Source organism: Muscardinus avellanarius (assembly GCF_963383645.1).
Source record: "Muscardinus avellanarius genome assembly, chromosome: 8".
Classification (NCBI taxonomy): domain Eukaryota; kingdom Metazoa; phylum Chordata; class Mammalia; order Rodentia; family Gliridae; genus Muscardinus; species Muscardinus avellanarius.
In genome coordinates this window covers 70,436,744-70,464,030 of record NC_137794.1, presented here as the reverse complement: position 1 = coordinate 70,464,030, position 27,287 = coordinate 70,436,744, and the positions used below count along the sequence as shown (strand labels likewise).

Sequence of the window (27,287 nt, the reverse complement as noted above, 5' to 3'; positions counted from 1 at the left end):
CAACACAAAATACCAAAGTTTCCTAAATCATTTTATGAAAGGCATTTTTCTTCAAGTTTTACTTTGAAACTTATAATATTGTGTTCTTTTCTAGCTACCTGTCATACGATGCTTTCCTGTGATATATGTGGTGAAACAGTGACTTCGGAGCTAGATATGAAAGCTCACCTCCTAATTGTTCACATGGAAAATGAAGTTATTTGTCCATTTTGCAAATTGTCTGGCGTAAGTTATGATGAAATGTGTTTTCATATTGAAACTGCTCATTTTGAGCAGAATGCACTAGAAAGAAACTTTGAGAGGATGGATACCACACAGTATGGAACTTCAGATAACAAGGACAACACTCTACAGAGAACAATGGAAGTTAACTTAAGTGGTCATTCAGCTTGTGCATCTAATCATCCAAAAAGTCCATCTCAAAGCCTGCCTAAGGATGGTACCTCAGACCATGAAGACTTCTATTCAAAGAACTTAACCGAATCTAGAAAATTCCAGAAAAATGGAAAAGACCCTGGCTTATCTGAAGTACAAGGATCCATTTATGAAACAATGTTTAGTCTTCCTGAATGTCCATTTTGTGGAAAAATAGAAAAACGTAGTGAAGATATGGAAACTCATGTGAAAACAAAGCATGCTGGTCTTTTAGACACACCATTAGAAGGTAATATGTTCATTTTATTATACTTTAGAACTAACAGTAGTCTCAGTTTGGTTTATAAATCAGATTACTACAGATGTGTTTTTAAATCAAATTTATATCTGTAACATTGTTCATTTGCCATATTGCGACATGAAAATACAATTATGAACAAGAATTATAATGCAGGTATAAAATATTTCTACTACATGGAGAGTAGTTTTGAAACTTTTCTGTCCAGTTTCCGAGTATCTTTTTTTACTTCCACCAGCCTAGTGGCATATGGATTGTCTTGGAATCTCATTGTTAGTTCTAGTTTAAGTCCATTGTAGACAGGGAATACATTCTATATTTGATATCTTTGAATTTGTTCTTTGAATTATTTAGGCTTGTTTTATGACTTAAAATATGGGCTACTTAGATACGTGTTTCATGTGTGCCTGAACAAAGTGTGTTTTGCTTTGTTGGGTAGAGTGGTCATCAGTATCATGTCACCTTAGGTCCTGTTATTTGTATTTAGTTATCTTTTTCCTCCCTAATTTCCTGTGTAGTACTGTCTACCAGGTTTTGAGAAGGGCTTGCTGAATTCCCCACTTATAATTGTAAATTTACCTATTTTGTCCTTTCAGCTTTGTGGAGTTTTGAGGCTCTGTTGTTGGTTCATGTATGTTTAGAATCTTATGTCTTACTGTTGAGCCTTAAGAGTTCTTTGTATATTCAATTACAAGCCCTTTGTGTATATTTTGCAAGTGTTTTCTCCCAGCATGTGACTTCTTTTCATTTCAACAATGTCTTTCATAGAGTAGAAGTTTTTTATTTTAATGAAGCACAACCCAATACTTTCTTGTTTTTGGATTATGCTTTTGGTACTGTATCTAAAAACTCACTGCCAGTTTCTAAAATTTTTTAGGAATTTTGCATTTTATATTTAGATCTATTATCCATTTAACTTAATTTTTGTAGAGGCAAAATGTTAGTGTCTAGATTCTTTTTATGCATTTCCCTGATTGTCAATGAGATCGGTATCTCTTTCATATACATACTTTCTCTCCATTGCAAGGTGCGTGTTACTTTTTTGGTATACTTTTCTGTTGGGTTACGTACAGTTTCCAACTGTTCCTATATTCTCATCCAATTATCTCAAGTTGCCCTTTTCAGTTGCTTTTTAAATATATCTCAATACTAACTCTTGACATTAGCTGTATTCCATAGGCCATTGCTTATCCTTTAATTTTGTGAAGGATTTTAATTCTGTTTCTATTTGCTTTCTCTGTATTGTTTAAAAATGTGTTCTTGACCCTCAGGTTATAAGTATTCTCATATTTGCTTATATTCTTTAGCTTTTTTTCTCCTTTGGCATTGTACTTGTGTATATATTGTGTGTACTGTGTGTATTGTGAAAATTTGGGATCTAAGCATTGGGATTTTTCCTGTACAAAATCAGGTTTAACATCAATCCTTATTCTATCTCTCTTTTGTTAAATTTTCATATCTGTATCAGTCGGTTTCTGGACTTAGTGCAATTTTACTTATTTGGCTATTGTTTCCTCACGCCTTCTCCATTTTAATAACTATAATTTTTTAACACTTCATCAATATCAGGGCAACTCTTCTTCCTTTTCCATATTAGCTTAAGGCATTCTCCTTCTTTCATCTTATTTTAGTTTTGAAACCATTTTGTCAAGTTCAATGAAAATTGTTGAAATATTGTTTGGAATTAGATCAAACTATATATTTAAGTATATTCAAAGTACCCATATTTTATATCTCACAATAATTTTTTAGTTGGATATTTGTGTTAGCTTTATTCTTGTGTAGTTTAGTTTCATTCGCTTTTATAAATTGGAATTTTATCTGATTAATTTTTGTAAACTTATAAAAGTGCTATTAATTTTTATATATTGTTGTGTCTGCTTTTGTAAACTCTTACTAATTTTGATAGTTGTCTATTAATTCCCATCAGTGTTCTATGAGATGCTTTTAGTATCTGCTAATAAAAATTTTATGGATTGCTATAAGGACTCCCATTGAAAAGAAATGCCTGATACTGTCCTGTTATACTGTTTTCTATAAATTTCTCAGCAAAGTATTGCTGTTTAAATGTTAAGCCAAAAAATATATATATATATATATATTTCTGAGTGTCACTAGAAGTACAGAAGTAGAGTAAGTAGAAACTGGATTTAACTGATGTGTTGGTATAGTAAATAGAACAAAGGAGTTTGAAAGTGCCTTACAGGAATGATAATCATTGAGGAAGCATGGAATCTAGGCTGGAAAATAACAAATAATCAGAAAGAAGTAATGAATGACAAAAAAAAATTACAGAAGCCATATATATTGTTATAGCAGGTTCTCATTAGACCAAAGACTTCCGAGTAGCAGTACTCAAGTAAATGAGGTGGAAGAATTGGTAGTCAGTGGATGGATGTTTGAAATAAAGACTTGAGTGGTAGGTCAGGTTTTGGTGATACAAATTAATGGCATACCTGTGTCTTTCAGTGCTAAATTAAAGGAGGAGATTGTTGGAGTGAAGGCAGAGAACCATCTCTATGGTAGATCGAGAAGTTGCTAAGAATGAACACAATATAAGAGAGAGGAAAACAAGATTTTGATCCAAGTGCTGGAATCTTCAGTAAATGAAAGTGTCTAGGATTTCAGAAGACATTAGCCACTAAAAAGGGCTATGGTCAGCCTGGTGTGATGGCGCACACTTGTAAACCCCACACTTGGGAAGCTGAGACAGGAGGATCACACAGGTTCAAAGCCAGCCTCAGTTACTTAGTGAGGCTCTCAGCAACTTAGTGAGACTCTGTTTCCAAATAAAAGTATAAAATAGGTCTGGGAGTATATCCCAGAGGTAGAAAGGCCCTGGGTTCCACCCTTAGTACCCCCCCCAAAAAAAAAGGGCTATGGTTTACTGTATTCTAGTGACACAAGCTAGTAAAAAGATGGAGCTTGTGTGTATGTGTGTGTGTGTGTGTGTGTTTGTGTTTAACGGGATGGAACCCAGCCATTCTACCTTTGAGCTACACCCCCAGCCCTATTTTATTCTTTATTTTTGAAACAGGGTCTCACTGAGTTGCAAAGGGTTTCACTAAGTAGCTGGGGCTCTCCATGAACCGCAATCCTTCTGTCTCAGCATCCCAAATCCTGGGATTATAAGCGTACACCACCATACCCAATATGGTGGAGCTTTTGAAGAAAGAAAAAAAGAGAGGAAGGAAGATTGATTTGAAAGTGGTGGAAGAACAAAGAGAATACCTTTTTTACTTCTAGGGCTCTGAATTATGAAAGAAAAATTGCCAGTCTGTTAAGGAGCTCTCAAGGAAATGGGCCAGCCATATTTTAGTTAATGTAAGAAGGTAAAGTGAATATTTATTTGGTGAAAATTGTGGCTACAGAGAGGGTGACTGATGATGAGCGTGATTTCTGGAGGACATGGTAAGAGGCCTTGAGGAAATGAGGAGGAATGATAGCTTGGGTCAAATTGGTGGATGTACTACAATGAAGACCATGAAGACATAGTCTCTGACCAGCTGAGATGGATTCGTTGTTAGAACAGTCCTTATGCCAACTCTGAGTGACGCCACTGAATGATGACGGCTAACCTGTGAGTCTTAGACTTCTGGTGGTAAGAAAGTATACAGGCATGTAAAGTGCAGCGGTTTAATGCTGAGGAACGTTGGTGATCTGTGCAAACTAAAAGCAATGGAAGATTGGCTTACAGTAGTGTGATAACCAAAGGAGTGAGCAAGGGTCTCCTCTGGGCATTGGCTCTGAGACATTTTATTGTAGAGAACTGGCTGAAAGACCTCCATATCCTCTAGTGCCGCTTTTGGGAACATTTTCAAAGATTGTTTCCTTCTCTTTTTTAAGCATGATTATGTTACTCCTTTATAGATTACTTTTAGCTCCATGTCTTCATAGGTGAATTGAGTTTGTGGTTTTCTAGATTGTTTTTCTTGGTATTGGACCTCCCAATACCAAGAAATTGGTATTTCTTGCGTTTTGCAATTCACATTTTAGTATTCAATTACTTTGGAAGATTTCTCACCCACGGTATTTCTCTGAATGTTCACTTCATCTTCTTGCATTAACTAAAATATGGCTGGCCCATTTTCCTAGTGGCTCCTTAACACACAGGCAATTTTTCTTTCATATTTTAGTGCCCTAGAAATAAAAAAGGTATCCTCTTTGTTCTTTCCTTCCCAGTGAAGCAGCTTTCTGGTTCCTTCGCCTTGGCATTTCGTCTCTACTTCAGACTTATGGTATGAATTACTTAGTGCTTCTGCTCTGTTATATACTCAGACTTGGCCCCTCTTCTTTGCACTTTATTTTCTAGGTCTTAGTCTTACACGGGTACCATTTCTTCTGTTCTGGGCAAGTTGAACCCATCTGCATACAGTGCTGCCTAATGTATCCATCTCTTTAATCTCTTGTTCCCATGTGGGCAGTATGATCCCATTTCTCAACTTTATACTTGATGCTTGAGTTCACTGCTTTGGTGAGTGGGTGCTGAGAATTTAATGCTCAAAACCCATATCCAGACTAGCCCATCCTTTACAGTTTGCATTTTTCCTTCTAGTTGCCTTGTTTTGATTAGAGATCTGAAAGCTTATTATAATTTTTTCTTTTTGGAGTTGTAAAAGAGAGACTTATACTGTTCTCATTCTTCAACACTACAAAGAGCTTTTATTTAAAGGCGACCTAACTGAGGCAGATGGGAGAGGGAAGGGGGGGAAGTTCTCTAATATACATGATGTATACTCACGTTATCTAAGTCAGTCATTAAGACAAACATGAGAAGGAAGGAGGGGGAAGGGAATGGGGTTGGAATTGGGGAAGGGCTAAATGAGTGATGTGTGCATATATGCCTTGTACCCCATTAAAATGTATGAGTAAAATGCACCAATTAAAAGAAAAGGAAAAAATACGTGTTCACAAGAAGAGCTTTCATTTATATAATATGAATAGGTGTTAGGCAATCTTTGACATGTTTAAATCTAACTTTTACTTAATGATGAAGTTAGTAAATAGTAGATAGTCTTTAATAAATGGGGAGAAATATATGAAAATGTTAAAAATAAAGCCAACTCAATTGTGTTTCTAATATAGACTGTGCTCGACCACTCTATGACTGCCCTCTGTGTGGGCTCATCTGCACAAATTACCATATTCTACAGGAACATGTTGATTTGCATTTAGAAGAAAGCAACTTTCAACAAGGTATGCTTATATGTCTAAGGATTAAAATATCTTGATTGAATTTTAAACATATCAGTTCTTTTAGTGATATGGGTAGGGGAAGCATACTGTTTAAAAATAATTTTGTTCCTTTAAATAATTTTTATCTAGCTGCAATTTCTTCTTTAGAAGTTGTTTCACAGAAAAGTTGTAAAGGATGAACTATGGTGACCAACATCCAAACTAGGGCTCTATGTCCTGGGTTTTGCTCCAGAGAAACAATATTTATTTATTTATTTATTTATTTATTTATTTATTTTTGGTGGTACTGGGGTTCCTGGAAGCCCTTCTACCTCCGGGCTACACTCCCAGACCTATTTTTTATACTTTTTTATTTGGAAACAGGGTCACCTAAGCCAGCGCGCGCGGCTGGCTTTGAACCTGCGCGATCCTCCTGTCTCTGCCTCCCAAGCGCGGGGATTACAAGCGTGTGCCACCACGCCCGGCAGAGAAACAATATTTAGAGGAAACAAACACCTAAGATTATGATTTTTATATTTCATGCCATTCAAAAAATGTTTTATTTACAATTTGATGTCATACTTTTGTCAGCTAGGAATAACTGAATTTAGTAGCATTTGGTCAGCAAAAATTGTTGAACCTAGGACATTGCTATATGGCATATAAGGTTTTTTAAAGTGTGAGAAATGAGCCGGGCGTGGTGGTGCACGATTATAATCCCCGCACTTGGGAGGCTGAGACAGGAGGATCGCACAGGTTCGAAGCCAGCCTCAGCTACTTAGTGAGGCTTTCGGCAACTTAGTGAGACCCTGTTTCCAAATAAAATATAAAAAAAGATCTGGGAGTATAGCCTGGAGGTAGAAAGCCTCTGGGTTCCACCCCCAGTACCACCAAATAAATAAAAGTGTGAGAAATGTATAATCACTTATTTTCTTTTGAACATTAAAAATATCTGATAGACATGAATAGAGTCCAGTGTTCTAAAGATCTAGAATTGGCTCACCAGCTTCAACAAGAAGAAGACATGAAGAGGAGATCGGAAGAATCGAGACAAGAAGTAGAAGAATTTCGGAAACTGCAGGTACAAAGATTAATAACAAGGACAAACAATGTCTGGATGAAGTCTTGAGAGTATGTTTTAGATATAAGAACTCTACCAAATCAAAATATTATAATAGTTATTCATCTTTGGAATACAAGAAGTTTCAAATATTTAAGAAGTGCCTTTGTTAATGTAACTTTTCAAGTTAGTTGTGGAGGAAGCTTTTCCATAGAAGCTTTTCTCAGGAAGCTTTTCCATAGAAACAGTTTTATATGTACTATTTGAGATTCTCCATCCAAAGAACAAAAAATGTTCACTTATTACATAGCATGATTAATTGAATTAATTATCAAGTTAAGTCTTTGTGGACTAACCTGGGAACCAAATAACAAGGACTGACAAACCCCCTTGCAAGGACTAGTAGTATGCTCAGAACTGTTTATAATATCTTTAGAAGAAAGATAGGATCCTCTGTTTTTCTCTACTATAAGGAAAGAAAGTAGTTGTTTATAGAGAAGTACCACAGTAGTATTTATAAATAAGTAGTTATAATTATTAAGTCAAAGACTTGTGTATTTGATTTAATTTCTCATAAAATAAAAATGATATTAAAATTATATCATATATATTAATTATATTAATAAATTTTATTGAATAAAATTTTATCAACATAAAAACATTTTAAGTTGACTTGTAAAGAGTCTATAAACAAGAATGCTTCAAAATACATTTCCAAGCAAATAAAACTGTGGTATGTTTACATCTCATTAAGGTACAGGAAATTAAAAATTAAATCATTTGTTTTTGCCAAGCATGTTGGTGCATGCTTGTATTCCCAGTACTTGGGAGACAAAGACAGGAGGATCTCAGGTTCACAGCCAGCTTCAGCTACTTAGTGAAACCTCCACACTTTGTGAGACCCGGTTTCAAAAAAAAGAATAAAAAATAGGGCTGGGAGTATAGCTTGGAGGTATAATGTCCCAGGGTTCAATCCCAAGTACTGCAAAAAAAAATAATAATTTGTTTTTATATTCAATAGCGACAATATGGTTTAGATAATTCTGGAGGATACAAACAGCAGCAACTACGAAATATGGAGATTGAAGTAAATAAAGGAAGAATGCATCCATCTGAATTTCATAGAAGAAAGGCTGACCTGATGGAATCACTAGCAATTGGTATTGATGATGGAAAAACAAGAACTTCTGGTGAGTACTTATGAATCAAAATTATAGTTTTAATATTGCATACACCATTAAAGTAATAATCACAAGCATCTGACTTTAAAATTCAAGATTTATCTAATATTAGGCAAGATTATGTGTTGAAATACTAGTGCTTACTATCTTCTAGCCTAATACTGTTTAATAGAAACCTAATGTGAACCGGGCATGGTGGCGCATGCTTGTAATCCCCGCGCTTGGGAGGTGGAGACAGGAGGATCACGCAGCTTTGAAGCCAGCCAAACTGGCTTAAGAGACCCTGTTTCCAAATAAAAATATAAAATAGGTCTGGGAGTGTAGCCAGGAGGTAGAAGGGCTACCAGGAACCCCAGTACCACCAAAAAAAAAAAAAAAAAAAAAAAAAGAATCCTAATGTGAGCCACACACAGAGTTGTAGATATTCCAAAGCCACATCTAAAAATATAAAAGATAATTTACATTTCAACATGTAATCAATATTAAGAACTATTAGTGAGATATCTTAAATTTTCTTCACATTCTTCTAAGCCCACTGTGTTTATATTTTATAACATCAACTAGACAAGCACATTTCAGATGCTCGAAAGCCACACAGACCTAGTGGCTACTCTATTGTTGGGGACATTTTTGGATACTAAAAGCTCTATATACATTGTGTCATTTAATCCAAAACAAACATCCTCTTGTGTACTGTTATATATTATAGATGAGATCATTTAACTTAGGTTAAATAACTTTCTGAAGGCCAAGTACATGGCTAGTTACTGGTCTTGCCAGCATTCATAATCCTGTTTGCCTTGTGCCAAAGCATACCTTATTTTGTGATGAGTTGTTATTTATATTGTATATCTAGCTGGGCATGGTGGCACACACTTGTAATCCCAGCATTTGGGAGGCTGAGACGGAAGGATTGCGATTTGAGGATAGCTTCAGCTACTACTTAGTGAGGCTCTTTGCAACTCAGTGAGACCCTGTTTCAAAATAAAGAATAAAAAGTAGAGCTGGGGGTATGGCTCAGAGGTAGAATGCCCATAGATTCCATTCCCAGTACCTCAAAAAACAAACAAACAAATTGTATATCTACTAGGGCACCAACAGAATTTATATACAAACAGCTTTGCTCGCACCACCAGAGTTTTTTGGATCTTAATTGTTTGCCTTTTTTCCTAAAAGATTTTAAAACTGAGCTGGATATGGTGGCACATGCCTGTTATTCCAGAACTTAAGAGGTTCAAGGCCAGCCTCGACAGTTTAGCAAGATCCTGTTTCAAAATAAAAATGACTAGGTTGCAGCTTAGTGGTAGGTTGCCCCACGTTCATTCCCCAGTACCACCACCAGAAGTAATGATAACGTTAATAAGCTTATAAACCTTTTAATTGTATTTAAAACCCTTTTGTTCCTCTTACAGATTCTAATTTATCCTTCCCCACAAAAGGAACCATAATCTTGAGTTTTGTATTTGTTAGTCTTATACATTTTTAATACTTTTATCAAATATGTATTATTTCCATAAATAATATATATTTTACATGTGTTGAATCTTCCTATAAATGGAATACATATGTATACACAATTGTTTTGCTCACATATGTTGATTTTTATAACTGCTTCCATTAATTTTAACTGCTGTGTGGTATTTTCTCATATGAGTTATATACAATTTATATATCTGTTTTCATGTCAGTAGACATTTAGGTTGTTTCCAGTTTTTTTACTCATATAATTTATGAGCAGAACTCCTTCAAGAGTTGTTCTAGACTTGAATCCAGAACTGGAATGTTAAGGTGAAGTGCTGCAACAAACTTGCTCAGTCCTGGGGGGCAATAAATCTGGCACTGAATCCGTTTGGGACCGAGATCCTCAGAAAGATGGACAAGGGCTTCAGTTGCAGTTCTGCAGCCACTTATCTGCAGCGATTTTTTTCCCTTTTTATGAAATAAACTCCTTTAAGTTCCTGTTCACGGCGCTAAAAGTGAAGATTCCTCTCCGAGAAAAAATATGAAATAATTGACATGAACAACTGCCTTCTGTGAAATTGACAATGTTTTAATTTCCATCACCAGTATTTATACCCCATACCCCGTGTAAGCACCAAAGGACAATAGTGAGGCATTAAGTGTAAACAAGATAGACAGGATAAAAGAAGATCCATGGCTTCACAGTTTAAGATTCCTCTGGGACTAGGTGATTAAAGTCAGCCCCCTTTGCCTTTGTCATTGGAATCAGGTTTCTGGCCTCACAGGTGAGCCCTAAGGGCTAAGGTCTGGAGTCCGGAAAGGCATCCCGGGACAGGCAGGCGGGACAGGCAGGCGTCTGTAAAGGTTGGGGGGGGGGTGTTCACACCCAAAGTCTCTTTTGGGGAAATTCAGTCTTCTAGGATCTCCTTTGATCCTTCCAGAGTCTTTTTGTCTCTAGGGCTTAGTCCAGGCCCTCCTTTATCAAGATCCATGGGCTGCATTGCAGATTTGTCCAGTCCTGTCTGCTCTGCCATCCCCTATAAGGCAATACTTATTTTACAGTTAGAGGGCAAAAACATTATTACACAGGTGATTGGATTTCTATAATTGTTCTTTAATGCATGATTTTGAGGCCGAATTTTGAGTTTTTTACTGCCCTGCTGCTGAGTCACTAAGGATAGGCTTGTTAAGACCAGATAAGAGCTTATTAGCATCTCTTTAAGAGGGAAATCAAATGGCCCAGGTTCCAGAGACAGTTTTACATCTCTTTGGGAAATGGGGCAAGAGGTGGGTTTGCAGCTTCCCCTTCTGGCAGAGAGGTGCTGGGAGCTAATCTTTAGATTAAAGGACCTGCCTGTGGAAAAATCCAAAAGGAATTTTGCAGCCCCTGAATTCTGGCTGCCCTTTACTAGAAAATTTATCTTTCATGGACTCAACTTCTTCCACAGTCCTAATTCTTGGGATCCTGTTTTACATCATTGGAGCTTCTTATTAGTGTAGAAATCTAAGAGCAGGGAATATTTTTGCCAGAGATGACATCTTCTTCCTCGGGGCGTGGCCTCCGTGGGCCTTGCCGAATGCAAGCGTTTATCATGCCGAGGGGGGACTGTGGCAGTGAGGAGATAGAAAGGAAATAGGCAGATAGGGAAAAGGGAGGGGTACATGCACAGCGGCATGTGCTGACAGTTGTCAGGGTGCTGGGCACAGCTTGCTGACATTCGGCCATTAGACCCGGGCGTCTAATGGTGGCGACGGATGCCAGTTCCAGCCACGCCGGTAGAGCATGGATAGAACCCGGTAGGCTAAAGCATCATCGTTTATGGCCATGCATGAAACGATATGCGAGCCCAGAGGACGCTCTGGGAAGGTTGCGATAGTGGGAGAAACTATGGGACGCCATTATTTTTTCCCCTGTCTTTCCGATGGGAAATCCGCCCATCTCCAAAGCTCACCAGCACCCCCAGTAGGTTGCGTACGGAACAGCTGGGGATCCTTATCCCCAGACATTTGAGGAAGAAGCGTTTGGCCTTCTCCAGTCGTGCCTGGCCTCTATCAGGTGGGAGATGGTAGAAGCTGCCCTCCCCTCGAGGAAAATACAAATTGTGATACCATCTTAGATGCCTTTTGCAGGCAAAAGGCTAAATGGGCTGAACTGCCTCAGGTACAACTATTCCTGGCTTTAAGGGAAGATTGACAGCATGTAAATACACTGGTTGGAATAATTCAAATGCCAGTAGCACCCCAGAAAAAGAGAAAGATATTGCCAATGTTCCTTCAGCACCTTACTCAGGGACTCTAGATCAGAGAAGGCCTATACCCCGTCGTATTGGATGCTCAGGGTGCACACAGGCATCCTTTACCCCCTCCAAGCTGTACCTGCTGGGGATAAACTTGGAGGAACTATTTGGGTACAGGTCCCCTTTTTCCCTTCAAGATATGAGACAAATTAAGGCAGATCTAGGAAAATTTTCAGGTGGTCCAGATAAATATATTGGGAAGTTTCAGAAACTTAATCAGACCTTTGATCTTTCCTGGAGAGATGTGAGATTAATAAAGGATCAGACTCTCACAACTAGTGAGAGAAGGGCAATTTTAGATGCTGCTCAAAATTGTTAAAGGTTTAAATCTATTAAAAATTGTTTATGTTTGACTTAATGAAAATTTCAAATACAGAGATATGGTCCTACAAGATATAGAGACTTAAAAATTCCTTTGTGTAATTGGTAATTACTATTGGACTCATACAGCTTGTTTTTATCTTTAGCCTAAACTGTTATAACAATTTATATGATAGATTTTCTAAGTGCAGGGGTTTGTGTTTTAACACTTGGTGTTAACTAGACTAAGGGTTGGATTTGTCTAACCAAGGTCAATGTTTTATTCTTGATACTGGTTCGATCCTGGAGGCTCAGTCTCCAACAGTTTTTGTTCTTAAAGAAAAATTTTGTTAAATGTTTGTTAAGTGAGTAAAACAGTTCAGTTCATGTGGCTTAAATTGCTAACAGTTTAAATTTGTTAATTTCAAAATTATCACTAAAAGATTAAGATACTTTGGTTTCTTCAGGTTAAAACAACTACCATTATATTGTCTTCCTGATAATAAATGTTTAAGTTGTAATGCCATTCTAAAGATTTGTTTTGTTAAAAATGATGATTTAATCCACTGGCTGGTTATTAGAAAGGATAAATTAGTGGGCAGATGTAAGTAAACAGAATGTGTCTATATCTAAAAACTAAATGTGTTGTGTATCTAGAGTCATCTAAATATGTTAAAAGATTTCAGAAATCAAAAGTTAAAGGTTAAAGGTATAAGTTTTTATTTGTATGTGAACTGACCAATAAGATTTTTGTCTTTAATTCAGACATTTTAGCCTTAAGACCTGGTTTACATCTGTTTGTCCTGATTGAATAAATGTCTCATTATATAAGAAAATACGGTCGATGGTCAGGTAACATGTGTTTTTCATTGTTAATTGTTCTCTAAAATTATAAAATTGTTAATGTTGTCATCTAAAAGGTAAAATTAACTGATTTTTGTCAATACTGTTAAGCTCACATAGACTTATAGTTACCAATGTAGTCCAATATGGGTCAATGGACTACCAGAGCAAGGCCAGCGTAAACATGGGTCAATGTACAAAAAAAACCTTTATAGATATATAGACCTGGCTATTATGTTTGATCTAACAAAAATGAGATACATATCTTGTCTCTGGAATGAATGGTCCCATTAATCAGCTTTTAAGTTTGACCTTTGGGATGTCTCAACAACAGAAATAAGGAGACAATTGCAGACACAGAGACAAGCTCATTCAATAGCCCTACATTTGGGTAATAAGTCTTTGCTCCCTCAAGATACCAACGGCTTCCCATACAGAGAGGGAAAGAGCTAAAGGCCTTATACCTGCCGGCATGGCAAAGGTGCCTGGGTGTCGCGTCAAGGACTGCCCTGAGAGGAGTCCCATCTGCATCTGGGCTATGCCACCTCTAAAAAGAAAGCATGCTACCCTCATCTTCGAAGGAAAGTGAGGTCAGTCTGCTTCCGGAACGTGGCTACCCGCAAAGCTGAGGATTAAGGATGCCCAAGGATGCCCAAGGCTCGGCAAGGCCCCTCTGATCAGCCCTCTGACCAGCTTGGAAAAAGCCTGGGTAGCTCTTGAGGTGACAGGCAAAATATTGATTTTTTTAATACAAGGCATAGTCCTCTGCTTTGTCTCTTCTGTTTTGTATCTGGGGTTGACAGCACCCCAAGGCCAAAGAAATTTGTAATGTCTTACAAATTCTCTCTTACCCAGAGACCAAGGGGGATCTAAAACAATAGACCCAGCACTCAGTCACCAGTATCTCCCCCCCTACATCAGGAAAAATAATAAGTCTTCATGGGGAATACAATGCTTTAAAGTGTTCTTAAATACATAAGGTTTAAAGTGACTCCTAAATCTCTTAAATGATTTTTATTGCTGATATATAAACAACATTAAATGATATGCTTCTTTTGGGTTTGCTTATATATAACAACAAAAGGACAGATGTAGACAGTCTATAGATGTATTTCTTTATATGTTGGTAAATACAGAGAAAGAAAAGTTTGTAAGACTTAAGAAGCATATTGTAAGGTTTATCCTGGTTGTCCCAAAAGGGAAATTAAGGGACCAGATACAAGTCAGAGGGTTCAAGCTAGTTATAAAGTATTAATGGAATATTTGTTTGATTGTAAGTTTTACAAGAAGGCTAAAGTAAGTTACAGAAGGTGTATGATAGGTTGCAAAAAATGTCTGTAAAATGTTTGTTTGCATATGTGATAAAGATGGATTATTAACAAGAAGGAGGTTTCTAATAAACCTACTGTTTATATATTCCCAAAAAAAGAGTTCAGCAACAGAGTATACTATGATACAATTTTAAGGTATGTGATCAAATAAGATATCCATTGTCTTTGATATTACTTCTTTGGCAAAATTAAACATTGTTGCTGGTTTAGGAGCAGGAATCGCCCTAAACGCAGCCTCGGTGGCTAATTTAACTACCTCAGTGACTCTAGTGGCCAGTGACACTAGACTAAATTAACACACATTGGCACACATGGTTTTAAATCAGACTACCCCTTGATTATTTGCTAGCTAACCAAGGAGGAGTTTGTGCTATTGCTAATACTTCCTGCTACATACATGTAAACTCCTCAGGAACAGTAAAAACTAAAACTGAGGACATTCCAAGGCAAGCTCAGTAGTTACAAAAACGAGCTGCAAAATCTCTTGTCACCCAAATATGGAAACAGATCCAAAATATGTTTCCATCCATTACCTTGTGGCTGCTGCCCTTTCTGGGCCCTTTAATCATGTTACTTGTCATTCTCATCTTTGGTGCATATCTTCTTAACATGCTAACCAGTTCATCTCTTCTCATTTAGAGAAATTCAGGCTACAAATGGTACTTCAAATGGAGCCTCACATGAATTTCCAAGCCCCAGTCTACCATGGCCATCTAGATTGCCCACCTCCGATGGGGTCCTAACTGCCGCTGCCCCACGACACCCCCTTACAGCAGGAAGTCGCTAAGAGCGGTCATCGCCCCGTTTCCCTAACGGCAGTTAGGGTTTCCTATTCGGAAGGGGGGATTGAGGAGATAGAAAGGAAATAGGCAGATAGGGAAAAGGCCTTGGTGGAAAAAAAGCTAATTTCCTGAGTTTCCTGAGGGGTGACAAATGCCTGAAACTCCAAAGGCTCAGATAAGAAGATCAAAGCTTCACAAAGTCATCCTGAGTTTCCTAATCAACAAACCCACCCAGCAAGTCTGGCATTCCTGAAAGGAGACCCTTCAAAGAACTTGCAAATGTCCTATGCAAATTCTCCTTGGAGTCACCACAACCACAAACGGACTTGCTAGCGGTCAGGCATCAGCCAGTCAGATGGCAAAATGGGGTCACTTTCCCGCTCGGGACCCCCTCCCCTTCTGGGGAGCTGTTCTCTCTCTCGCAGGTCTTGTTGGCACTGAGAGAAGGCAGAGTGCATCTAAGGGCACGTGGCTCGGGCGACTCTCGAGTAGTGACCTGAAGGCCTCTGCTGGACATCATGGCTGACCAGGCCCCTAGGGGTGACCTATACCTCTTTTCTGGCAGATCGCGTGGACTCTGGGAGAAGGTAGTTTGTAATTGACGGCACTTGGCTCGGGCGACACTCGAGTAGTGACCTGAAGGCAGCTACTGGACAACAGAGACCCGACAGCCCTTAGGGGTGTTCGGCCACTTTTCTCTATTCCCTTCTGGCAGATCGTGCGGACTCCGGAAGAAAGCAGCCTGCACCTGAAGGCAATTGGCTTGGGCTACTCTCAAGTATTGTCCTGAAGGAAGCTGCTGGACCCAGAGTTCCAGCCCCTTTGGGGGTGTTCAGCCACCCTTGCCCCATTCCCTGCTGCTTCCAATAAACCTTTTACTCCCCTTCCTGAGGTCTGCGGGTGTCATTCTTCGCTCTCCGTAGACAAGAACTCGCAGGGGTTTTCTCGCAAGAAAACCCCCGTTTCAGCAGTAAAGGGTATGCAGATCTTCAGCTTTACTAAGGAATTTTCCAAAGTGATTATAACCTACATCCACACCAGTGTATTCTCAGTCATGCTTAGTATGGTGACATTTTTTAATTTTTGCCATGCAGTAGAGCATGAGATGACATGTTTTAATTTGCATTCTCCTGATTACTCCTGATATAGTATCTTGAATGAGTTACCTCCTTCCCTTGTTCTACACTGGGTTGTTTTATTGATTTGTGGGAGCCCTTTTAGTGCTTAAGACTCTCATCCTTTGTTGAGTATATGAAATGTAAATATCTTCTACAGATCTATGGTTTGTCTTTAAATTTTGTGTATGGTGGTATGATGTCTTTAATCAGAAGTTTTACGTTTGAATATAATTATATATTTCAATCTTTATCTTATTTGTATCCTAAGTGTCGTAAGATGGAAAAGATACCAAGCTCAGTGTGGTAACTCATGTCTATATTCCCAGTACTTGGAAGGCTGAGACAGAAGGATTGCTGGTTCAAGGCCTGTCTCAGCAACTTAATAGACACTGTTTCAAAATAAAAATAAATACATAAATAGAGCTGAGGATATAGGCAATATGTCCCCAGAGTTTAATTCCTAGCATCACATACACACAAAAAAAGATGGAAGAGATCCTTTTGGGGAGGTCACAAACAAACATATTCTTTTATATGTTCTTTAAATATTTATACTTGTTATATTTTGTTTTTTAATCCACTTAGAGTGTGTGTGTGTGTTTTTTGGGGGTAGAGATAAAGTAGAAAGTAGTTATTTATAACACTTTTTAAAGTACTTATTTATTTTGCTACCATTTATTAAATCTGTAGTTTCTCTACTTATTTGTAATACCATATATTATATTTTCATGTATCCTTGGTTCTATTCCTAAAAGACTTCTTCAGGAGTCTTCATGCATAAAGGTCTATGTGGCATCCCAGCAGATATACAATATGAATCATTAGGGTAAAGGATGAACACATTAGAACCCTACATATATTTAATTTTGTCATCCTTTAATTTCTATTTGCATATATATTTTGAGTATAAAATATAGTGATATATGTAAAATAAATATATTTGTACAAGAATAAAGGACATTACCCTCTAATATACTATGTCCTTTATATAAGTTGCCTTGAAATTTAAAAGTGATTGACTCAGTAGTATATATATATTTTTTGTTAATTATATAAATGATAATTATAAGCCGGGTGTGGTGGCGCATGCTTATAATCCGAGCATTCAGGAGGCTGAGACCGGAGGATTGCAGTTTGCGGACAGCCGCAGATACTTAGTGAGGCACTCTGCAGCTAAGTGAGACCCAGTTTCAAAATAAAGAATAAAAAGTAGGGCAGGGGCTGTAGCTCAGAGGTCGAATGCCCCTGGGTTCCATCCCCATACCCGCCCCCAAAAAAGATAACTATATAAGTATCAAAGTGTTTATTTGCAATATTGTTATAATTTAATAATAGAATATAATTTAAAGACGATCAAATCATCTTAGAAAATATATAAAGAGATTTTAGGTGCCAAAGAATAAAATATTCTTATAAGGAAATTTTCTCTGAAAGCAGTTAATGTGATGTGGTTGTGAAGACAGTGTTACCCTTATAGTGAGATGTCCTTGTCTTATATGCAGTAACTTTGCCAAAGCCTACTAGAATATGTATTACATTATTATACTTGGGTTTTTCTCTTCTCATTCTTAAGAGGGCTATCTCAAATATTGATCTCCTCAAAGTTTGTGTTACTCAGGTCCATATTTATCTTATTTTCTCTGAATTGCTAGAGTACCCATTCTATGCTACAACATTTAATACTCAGATATATAGTTTTAATATATCATTCTTTTTTTTTTAATTAAAGCCTATCTTTTTAAGTTCTTTGAAAGTGGCTAAGCCAGGCATGGTGGTGTATGCTTGTAATCTCAGTATTTGGGAGTCTAACACAGGAGGATTGCAGTTCACAGACAGCCTCAACTATGTAGTTGAGGCCCTTTGCAACTCAGTGAGACCCTGTTTCAAAATAAGAGAATAAAGAAATAGGGCTAGGGTAGCTTGAAGGTAGAATGCCTCTGGGTTTCATCCCCAGTACTCCCCCCCAAAAAGGGAAATAACTAATCTATATTTCTGCCTTCCATGAATGTTTTGATTTACTGACTTTTGATCTACCTTCTTTTAAAAAAGCATTTTTCTTATAGGATATCTTTCACTCAAGTTAAAAAAAAAAGATTGTTATTTTGGAACTATATGTTATGCGAAAGTGTGGCTATATAAATAAGACATTCCTACCCATAAGTTTTAAGGGTCCACAGAATAGATAAAATGTGTGCAAAGAACCATAGCATTCTGTTGTGGCAGAATATGACTACTACCTAGAGAGTACAAAAATAAATGCAACAATTGTTCATTGAAAAAGGAGTCAGCTGGGGATGGTGGTGCATGCTTGTAATTTCCAGCATTTGGGAGGCTGAGACAGGAGGATCTCGGTTTGCAGACAGCCTCAGTTACTTTGAGACCCTTTGTAACTCAGTGAGATCCTGTTTCAAAATAAAGAATAAAAAGTAGTTCTGGGGGTATACCTCAGAGGTAAAATGCCACTAGGTTCAATCTCCAGACAGAAAAAAAAAAGAGTCAGAAAAAGGATTGTTGAAGAGTATCATTTGATACTTGAAGGATCTGTGGTTCTAAATGTAAGGAGAGTATACAAAAAGGAAGAAAGGAACAGAGTCAGATGTACCTTCTCCTAACAGCTTGTTTTATCCATATTATAATATTTATAGCCTTGGGTCCATGGGAGTTCAAGAAATACTGTCATATTCATCTTTTTGTGCTTGGCACATAACATAGTCCTAGATACATACAAACTGCAACTCTGAATTAAATGTCCATGGGCAATTGTTCAGTTAGGCCACAGCTAAAATTATGGTAAAAAGAGTGATCTGAAATAAGTCTTAAGTTTGAGGATGGCTTCTAGTAGTCTTCATATACCGTGGATGAATAATATTTTATAGGTAATAAAATATTTTCTCTGACTGAGAGCAAATTGTTTAGGACTGAATGATTTCCAACAGTCTGTATAATGAAATAGACCAGAGTGCATTCACTTAACAATTGTACTTTCTGTGCTGGAACCTACATATGCAGAAATAAAACAACTTCAGTGTAATAAGTAATACACTAGTGTTAGGAAACTTGTAATAATAAACAAGAATGTGAACTAACATTGTAGCTTGTAGGGTAAGAAGATAAGGAAAAAGATGGAATTCAGCTGTGAAGCTTGAGGGTGAAGTCAATGTTACACATATAAGAGAGAGCCATGTAGAGATGCTAACAAATATTCTAAATCTCTTTTCTTCTTTAGGAATTATTGAAGCACTTCATAGGCATTATCAGAATGCTAGCACAGATGTGAGGCGTGTGTGGCTTTCTGCAGCGGTGGATCACTTTCATTCGTCATTAGGCGATAAAGGTTGGGGTTGTGGTTACAGAAATTTCCAGATGCTACTTTCATCATTATTACAAAGTGATGCTTATGATGATTGCTTGAAAGGTATGTGAATTATAGTACTCTGAGATTTATCAACTGACATAGTATATATGATAAAGAATGAATTAACTCAATGTATGCATAACAAAGAAGTACTTCAGTGAATATTTACATGATACATTTTGAATGATATAACAGGAGATGTCAGAAAAATAGGAGCTCTCTTAAAATTGTACTGTAAGTCTCTATAGTGTATGATAGAGTGCTAAATGATATTATTCAGTACTTTAGTAACTGTCATTTAACTTATTTGATAATATAATTTTAGGTATGTCAGTTCCTTGCATTCCAAAAATTCAGTCCATGATTGATGAGGCATGGAAGGAAGGTTTTGATCCTCAGGGGGCCTCTCAACTTAATAATAGGTTACAAGGAACAAAGGCCTGGATTGGAGCATGTGAAATATATACACTCCTGACCTCCCTGAGGGTAAAGTATGTACCTGAAAACTTGGGTCAATATTATTGACATAACAGAGCTTTTTTTGTTTTTCTAAATTTTATTTTTATCAAAGAGATAGTTAATATATAAAATTAATTAGCACTGAAATGCTTGTAATGAAACTAGCATCTTATTCCCTGTATTATGCTTTTCCTACTCTCAAGTCCTCTTTTTAGGAGACAATTGTCACTCCCATTGTCTTTAAATGATATGCCTTTATAGCTCTTTCTTGGTATACTTAAATCATATGTAAATAATATGCCCTTATATCTATTTCTTGGTTCATCAGTTTTTAATGTGTTCTACCTGATTACCCTGCATCTTTAAGTCAGTTTCAATTAAAGTCATTTTATATTACAACTGTATAAATATTGCTTATTTCTGATTTTATTTCCTTTCGCAAGATTTTATGAATGTTCCTCAAATTAACAATTGCCTTTCCTTTTCTTTTTTGCTATTTAACTTAAATGTTCTTTTTATTTTATTTTATTTTATTTTTGTGATACTGGGGATGGAACCCAGGGGCATTCTACCTCCAAGCTACATCCTCAGACCTATATTTTAGTTCTTTTTAAAATGTTGTTACAAAAAAAATTTTATTTTTCTAAAATGCTGATACATTCAGCTTCTTAAATAGCTTAGTAAACTTTTTTGTTAATATACCCTGAATTTCTTTACTATATTAAATATCTCCTTATTGTACTCTATATGAATTATGTTCTGAGGGTACTATTCAATATCTAAATCTACACATGAAGTCAAACTGCTAACTCAGAAGCAGTCTTCCCACTTCTAAACATTAGTTTATCCCTATAATCAGCTGCAAGTTATCAGCATTAAATTTAGCAAGACTGTAGTTAGCAACCAGTATAATTTTGATTTTTTTTTTTTTTTTTTTTTTTTTTTTTGGTGGTACTGGGGCCTTCTACCTCTGGGCTATACTCCCAGACCTATTTTATATTTTTATTTGGAAACAGGGTCTCACTAAGTTGCTGAGAGCCTCACTAACTAGCTGAGGCTGGCTTCGAACCTGTGCGATCCTCCTGTCTCAGCCTCCCAAGCGCAGAGATTACAAGCATGCGCCACCATGCCCGGCTGCTATAATTTGGATGTTTTAAAAAATATTATTTCCAAAATAAATGAGGACAGGCTACCTGTGCCATAATTTAACATAATAATAAAGCTATTAAATACTTTTAGATATAAGAGTGACTGTGTGTGTGTGTGTGTGTGTGTGTGTGTGTGTGTGTGTGTGTGTGTGTTTTGTATTTTATTGGGGATTGAGCCCAAAGGCATTTTATCTCCAAGCTATACTCCTAGCCCCATTTTAATTTTTTGTTTTTGTTTTGCCTAATTTGCTGAGAGTCTCATTACATTGCTGAGGCTATCCTAAAACCTGTACTTCTTCTTTCAGACTCCAACGTACAGAGATTACAGGCATGCTAGGCTGGTGACTCTATCTTTTTACTTTTGCCTTTTTTTTTTTTTTTTTTTATAATGGTGGTGGTATTAGGAATTGAACTCAGGGGCATTATTGTACCATAGAGTTAATCCTCCAGCCCCAGCTCATTGTATTTTTTGTTTTGAAATAGGGTCTTCTAGGTTGCTGATAGTCTTACTACATTGCTGAGGCTGGCTTTGAACCTGTGATTCTCCTGTCTCAGCCTTCCAAGTATTGGTATTATAGGATGAGCCACCATGCACAGCCTGTGCCTCCCTTTTTAAGGAAGCATGCCAGCATAATCTTGTGCTAAGTAGGCAGTAGAGAGATAGATGTATTGATATAGGTACACACATATTTCCTATGATTTTTACGTGTATTCTTATTGTTATTAGAATGAGAAAAATGAACATATCCAGCATGTATTTCTGTCTTTAATGGCTATTCAGGAATTAAAATCAGAAATCAGCTTCTAACTGATCATCAGTGTTAAAGACTTAAAACAAAAGCTGTTTCCCAGATTATATGTTGAAGACTTTTAAAAATCAAGCATGGTTCTCATTACTATTCAAAGAGATTTTGTTAGCAGCTGTTTGTAACTTTTATATCAGTCATCAATCTTAGTGGAAATGGTTATTTAAGTAGTTATTTTCTGCCGGGCGTGGTGGTGCTCGCTTGTAATCCCAGCATTCAGGAGGCTGAGACCAGAGGATCGTGGTTCACAGACAGCCTCAGCTACTTAGTGAGGCCCTCCGTAACTTAGTGAGACCCTGTTTTAAAATAAAGAATAAAAATAGGGCAGGGGGTGTAGCTCAGAGGTCGAGTGCCCCTGGGTTCCATCCCCAGACCTGCAAAAAAATAAATAAATAAATAAATAAATATATATATATATATGTATGTATTAGTTACTTCCCCCCACAAGAATGAGTTTTTCAGATAATTATAATATTTTTTCCTCCTTAATATGAAGAAATGACTAGATAAAATTATCTAAGGGGATTTTCTTTTGTATTTGATAATTATCTCAATGGAAATATTTTAAAAACCTTATTTTTTTCAATTTTCTTATAGGTGCTGTATTGTTGATTTTCACAAGTCAACTGGTCCTTCGGGTACACACCCTCGCTTATTTGAATGGATACTGAGCTATTATTCTTCAGAAAAGGAAGGGAATCCAAAGGTTGTATGTACATCTAAGCCTCCTATCTATCTCCAGCATCAAGGTTAGTTACTTTGTTAAGATAGGTTAAGATTCTGATAGTAGAGACAAGGGGGCAGTATTGTGGCATCACTCTGATATTCAGAGCTACTTTGTCACTACCATGCATTCTTGAGTAATCAAGCATGGCGCTCTTGGCATCTTCCGGGTCTTTTGTACTTGCCATTTTCTTTGTCTGGCTCATTCTTTCCGTGTTCATCTTTTACCTTCTTCAGTCTTTCCCCAGATGTCACTTAAGTGAAGCTTTCTCCAATCTCACTTTATTTCAGACTGCAACTTCTTATCCCATCCTCCCATTACTGGCATTTCTTTCACTTATTTACCTTGTTTACAGAGTGCATTTTCCAATTTGAATATTACCCCATGAAGCCAGGCACATTTATTTGTCCATTGTGTTGTTACCACATACCTTACTTCTGGAATAGTGCTTGGCATATAGACACTTGAATACTTCTGTTGAATAGATTTGGATTGACAAAAATAAAGAGAGGTAATCATTAAGAATACAAACAATAAGAAATTAAGCCCTCCCTATTGTATTCCTTGTATATATATTTTTACTTTGTGGACCTTTGGGAACCATGACTATTTTTGTTTTATAATAGGTACAATCAATTCCTTTCATTTGAGGTAATTTGAACAAGGGACTGGAAAGAAAGGGAAATCAAAGGATTGGGAAAGGAAAATAAAATGTATGGTATAATAGAAGGAGAATTTTTTGTAATGAAGCCTTTAGAAAACTAAAATTGAACAAAGAAAACTGGAGGGTAGAAAATAGAATTAATCACTTTGTGTGTTAGTAGAGATCTCAGATAAAAAACTGTCAAACACTGATGATATTAATAAATACACACATATGCCCACACACTACATTATATGTGCATGTGTATGTAGTAATATATATATGGTGATTACTATCTATATATAGTAATCTCTATACCTGTAGATAGATATGACATATGTAGATAGATATCACACACACACATAAACACACTCACATATATATATATATATAGCTGTTATTTTATGTTTTGATAGGTCATAGTCGAACAGTTGTTGGAATTGAAGAGAAAAAAAACCGAACATTATGTTTACTAATCTTTGATCCTGGATGTCCTACTAGAGAAATGCAGAAACTATTAAAGCAAGACATAGAGATTAGCAGTCTCAAGCAACTTCGGAAATGTGTGGGAAATTTAAAACATAAACAATACCAGATAGTAGCAGTAGAGGGTGTTCTTTCTCCAGAGGAGAAAATTGTAAGTATTTCAGTCTTTATTATATGAAGCTTAAAATGGGCAGAAAATCTTAAGATTTAAAATTTTTAGTTAAGATCAGTAGTAACCCTTTGTATCTCCTAACACCTCATTCTATTTCATTAAGTGGACAAAATCTTTTGTTTTTATATCACTGAATTTCTGGAGTGAACATCTTTAAGATGATACCTAAATGGCTTTGTTATTTTACCTGACTTTATAAAAATGTTTATTTTTATAATACTTAACATTATTAAAGTCAGATGAGTGATGAATAATCATTACAGACACAGTAAGAAAATATAACTTAATTTATGAGTTGCCTCTTGTCTTTATCCCTGTTGTAAGGTGATGGGTGGTATATTACAAAAAATTTCCTAGGAATTTTTAAGGCCTCCATTTATTATGAACTGAAATTATGTTATAGCATATAAAGTATAGAAAATGCACAGACCCCAGAATCTGATTTAAGCTCTATTTAATGTAGCTTGAACTAATAAGCTGGGTTTTTTAACTCAAGTTGTCAAAATAGCACATTGATAAGTTGTTTTTTTCCTAAGGCTATAGGGAGGTAATTTATGTCTAGTGACCTCTTTACTTTTGTTTTTTATTTTGAGACAAGGTCTCACAAAGTTGTCAGGTTGGCCTCAAACTTGAGATCCTACAACCTTAACTTCCGGAATCATACCTCAAGTGTGAACTTTTATCTTCCAACTGACATTTTCTTTTTATTTCCGTATGTTTTGACTTTTGACTTCTTTATGGCTTAGCTTTAAAAAAAATTCATAATTTTATGAGTTTGGGATTGTAATTTTCCTTTAGGGATTTTCATTATTACCTTGAAAATTTCAAGTTTTATTTTTTATATTAGAATAATAATTGATACAAAATATAATTTTTTTACTGATTTTTACATTACAACTAATACTTTAAAAAAAATTCTTTTCAAGGCCAGGAGAGAAGCTTCTCAAGTCTTTACAGCGGAGAAGATTCCTTGAAGAATTGTGGAATTAGACTTTTATTCCAGATTCAGATATTGAACTCCTCATTACAATTTAAGGATATGAATTCTCCGAGTACTCAATATGTTCTACTTTCTAAAATGTCTGTATTAAATTATTCCTTTAGTACTTCATTATTTAGTGATTATTTCAATAAAATATTTTGTTTGTATTGTGGGTTTTTAATCCATGTTTCAGAAACCAATTTTATATTTTAGTTATAAGCTTATATGTATTGAGTTCTTACTACTCTACTACTCTACTCTTTTTATCTGTTAATTGGTTTAATCATCAGAGAATTCTTTGAGACAAGTACTGTTATCACCACAAGGAAGCTGAAGCTTGGAGAGTTTAGTAATTTGCCCAAGAAAAGGATCGTGATCCAGGTTGTAAACACAGACTGTCTCACTTCTAAGCTCTTTGCACTATACTGTTTGGGTGTTTTCTATTAGATGGTATATAGTGAAATTCCCTTCTCACTGCTTAGCATTAGCCTTAATATGTAGGAGGCATAGTTCTGAAATCAAGGATTTGCTTTTGTTACATATTTATATTAACTATCCACTATGACTTAGAGTCCTGTGTTTAATGTATCCTTTAGGAAAGACACTTTCAAACTCTGGTTGAATATGCCTTGTACCACTAGAAGCAAGAATCCTCCTCTGGCCCACTGAGGCAAGAGGGAATTACTGAAAGATTATCACAAGCTCATAGCATCACACATAATTAGAGAACTGGGCTAGAACCAAGTCAGCAGGAAGCCTGAGCATGGCAAAATTTATAGCAGGATTAGGCTGGTTAGTAGTCACAGAATGTCTCAGCGCAAGACTCCGATTCCAGATTTGATCTGTTTGGTGTGAGGCTATCTAATAGAACTGAGGTATGCAGAAGAAGATGAAAGTAGATGAGGATATGGATTAAGCAACAAAAAAGAAAAGCAGGTGTCCACTACACAGTGAAATGGTGAACAATTACTTATTTCAGTGAAGATTTATGAATTTTAGGTACTCTTGCATCCTAAGAATGAAATCGTCTAGACAATCAGAGAATTCTGGAGCCATCCCTTCTAATATTCTGTCCTCTCATAACCAGTTTTCTACTTTATATTCCTTTGCAGTTGTCCTCTTTTTATGCTACCGTATTCTCTTACCTAGATAATCTGGTAACTAATCTAAGCCTGTCTTAAGTCTTAATTCTACATTGTTTGTCTTCCACACTGAAGCCAAAACATTGAAAAATACAAACATATTGTATGACTTGAGTTTAATCCTCTTTATTGGTCATTGGTAAAATTCAGCCTTCCTTCATAAGCTGACTTCGGCTTACCTCTCCAGCTTCATCTCTTACTACACTTCAGTGAGCAAGACCGTCACCAAATGCAGCCCTTACACCCTAGGCAGAACCTTGCTCCCAAGCACTCCATCTGGTGGCTCTTATGAAAAATGCTTCCTGACATCAAATGTGGAGTAAGCGCACCTTGAAAGTGCTTGACAGCAGTTTTATTCAAAAGTATAGATGAATGATCTGCAGATTTCCAATCTATGTCAAGTACAGAAACAGAATTGTGGTTTTTTTTTAATATTTAAAAAAAGCATTGGATTGTATTTAATTGATCTTTCACCACATAATTTGAGAAGCTTTATTCTTTTTTATAATATGCTTTTATTGGTGCATTATAGTCTCATCATAATGTAAATCATGTTGACAGTGACATGCATGTGCACAGCATTTGGTTTGTGGTTGAGGAAGTTGAGAAATGACAAATGACCTGAAATGATAAATGATCTAAACATTTGAGTGGTGTTATAGTTTTTGAGTAAATCATGAAAACTCCCAGGAAGAGGAGATAAGTACATATACAATCTTTGCACATGATATCACAGGCACAACTAATTATAGGCAATTACAAATACGAGATTAGAAAGGTTAAAAGGGTACTGTAGTGGTATTAATTTCTTTTATCTTCATACTTCTTGACACATGGACATTTTCAAGCAGCTTTATGGGTTATAACTTTTTAAATGTTTGCCATGTTACAAATTAAATAACACCTTTTTTGTGTATGTGGTACTGGGGATGGAACCCAGAGGCCTTCTACCTCCGAGCTATACTCCCAGACATATTTTATATTTTACTTGGAAACAGGGTCTCACTAAATTGCTGGGAGCCTCACTAAGTAGCTGAGGCTGCCTTCGAACCTACGCGATCCTCCTGTCTCAGCCTCCCAAGCGGGGGGATTACAAGTGTGTGCCACCACGCCCAGCTTGAGTACCCAATATTCCATTAGCCATAGTCA

General features: G+C 36.5%; 1 protein-coding gene across 2 annotated transcripts; it reads left to right on the top strand.

Moving 5' to 3' along the window:
* Window positions 1–108: 108 nt before the first annotated feature.
* ZUP1 (zinc finger containing ubiquitin peptidase 1) lies at window positions 109–24,988 on the top strand (the record flags this gene model as incomplete). 2 transcript variants are annotated; one of them, XM_080700684.1, is made up of 9 exons in its annotated part: window positions 109–664; window positions 5,759–5,869; window positions 6,808–6,929; window positions 7,930–8,098; window positions 19,448–19,636; window positions 19,902–20,067; window positions 22,587–22,738; window positions 23,773–23,891; window positions 24,941–24,988. In XM_080700684.1, 9 exons carry the CDS (start codon window positions 109–111, stop codon window positions 24,986–24,988), a joined length of 1,632 nt encoding a protein of 543 aa, XP_080556810.1. The 2 variants fall into 2 exon arrangements, with proteins under 2 accessions (XP_080556810.1, XP_080556809.1); XM_080700683.1 differs by having other exon boundaries at window positions 23,773–23,993.
* Between the last annotated feature and the right edge of the window lie 2,299 nt (window positions 24,989–27,287).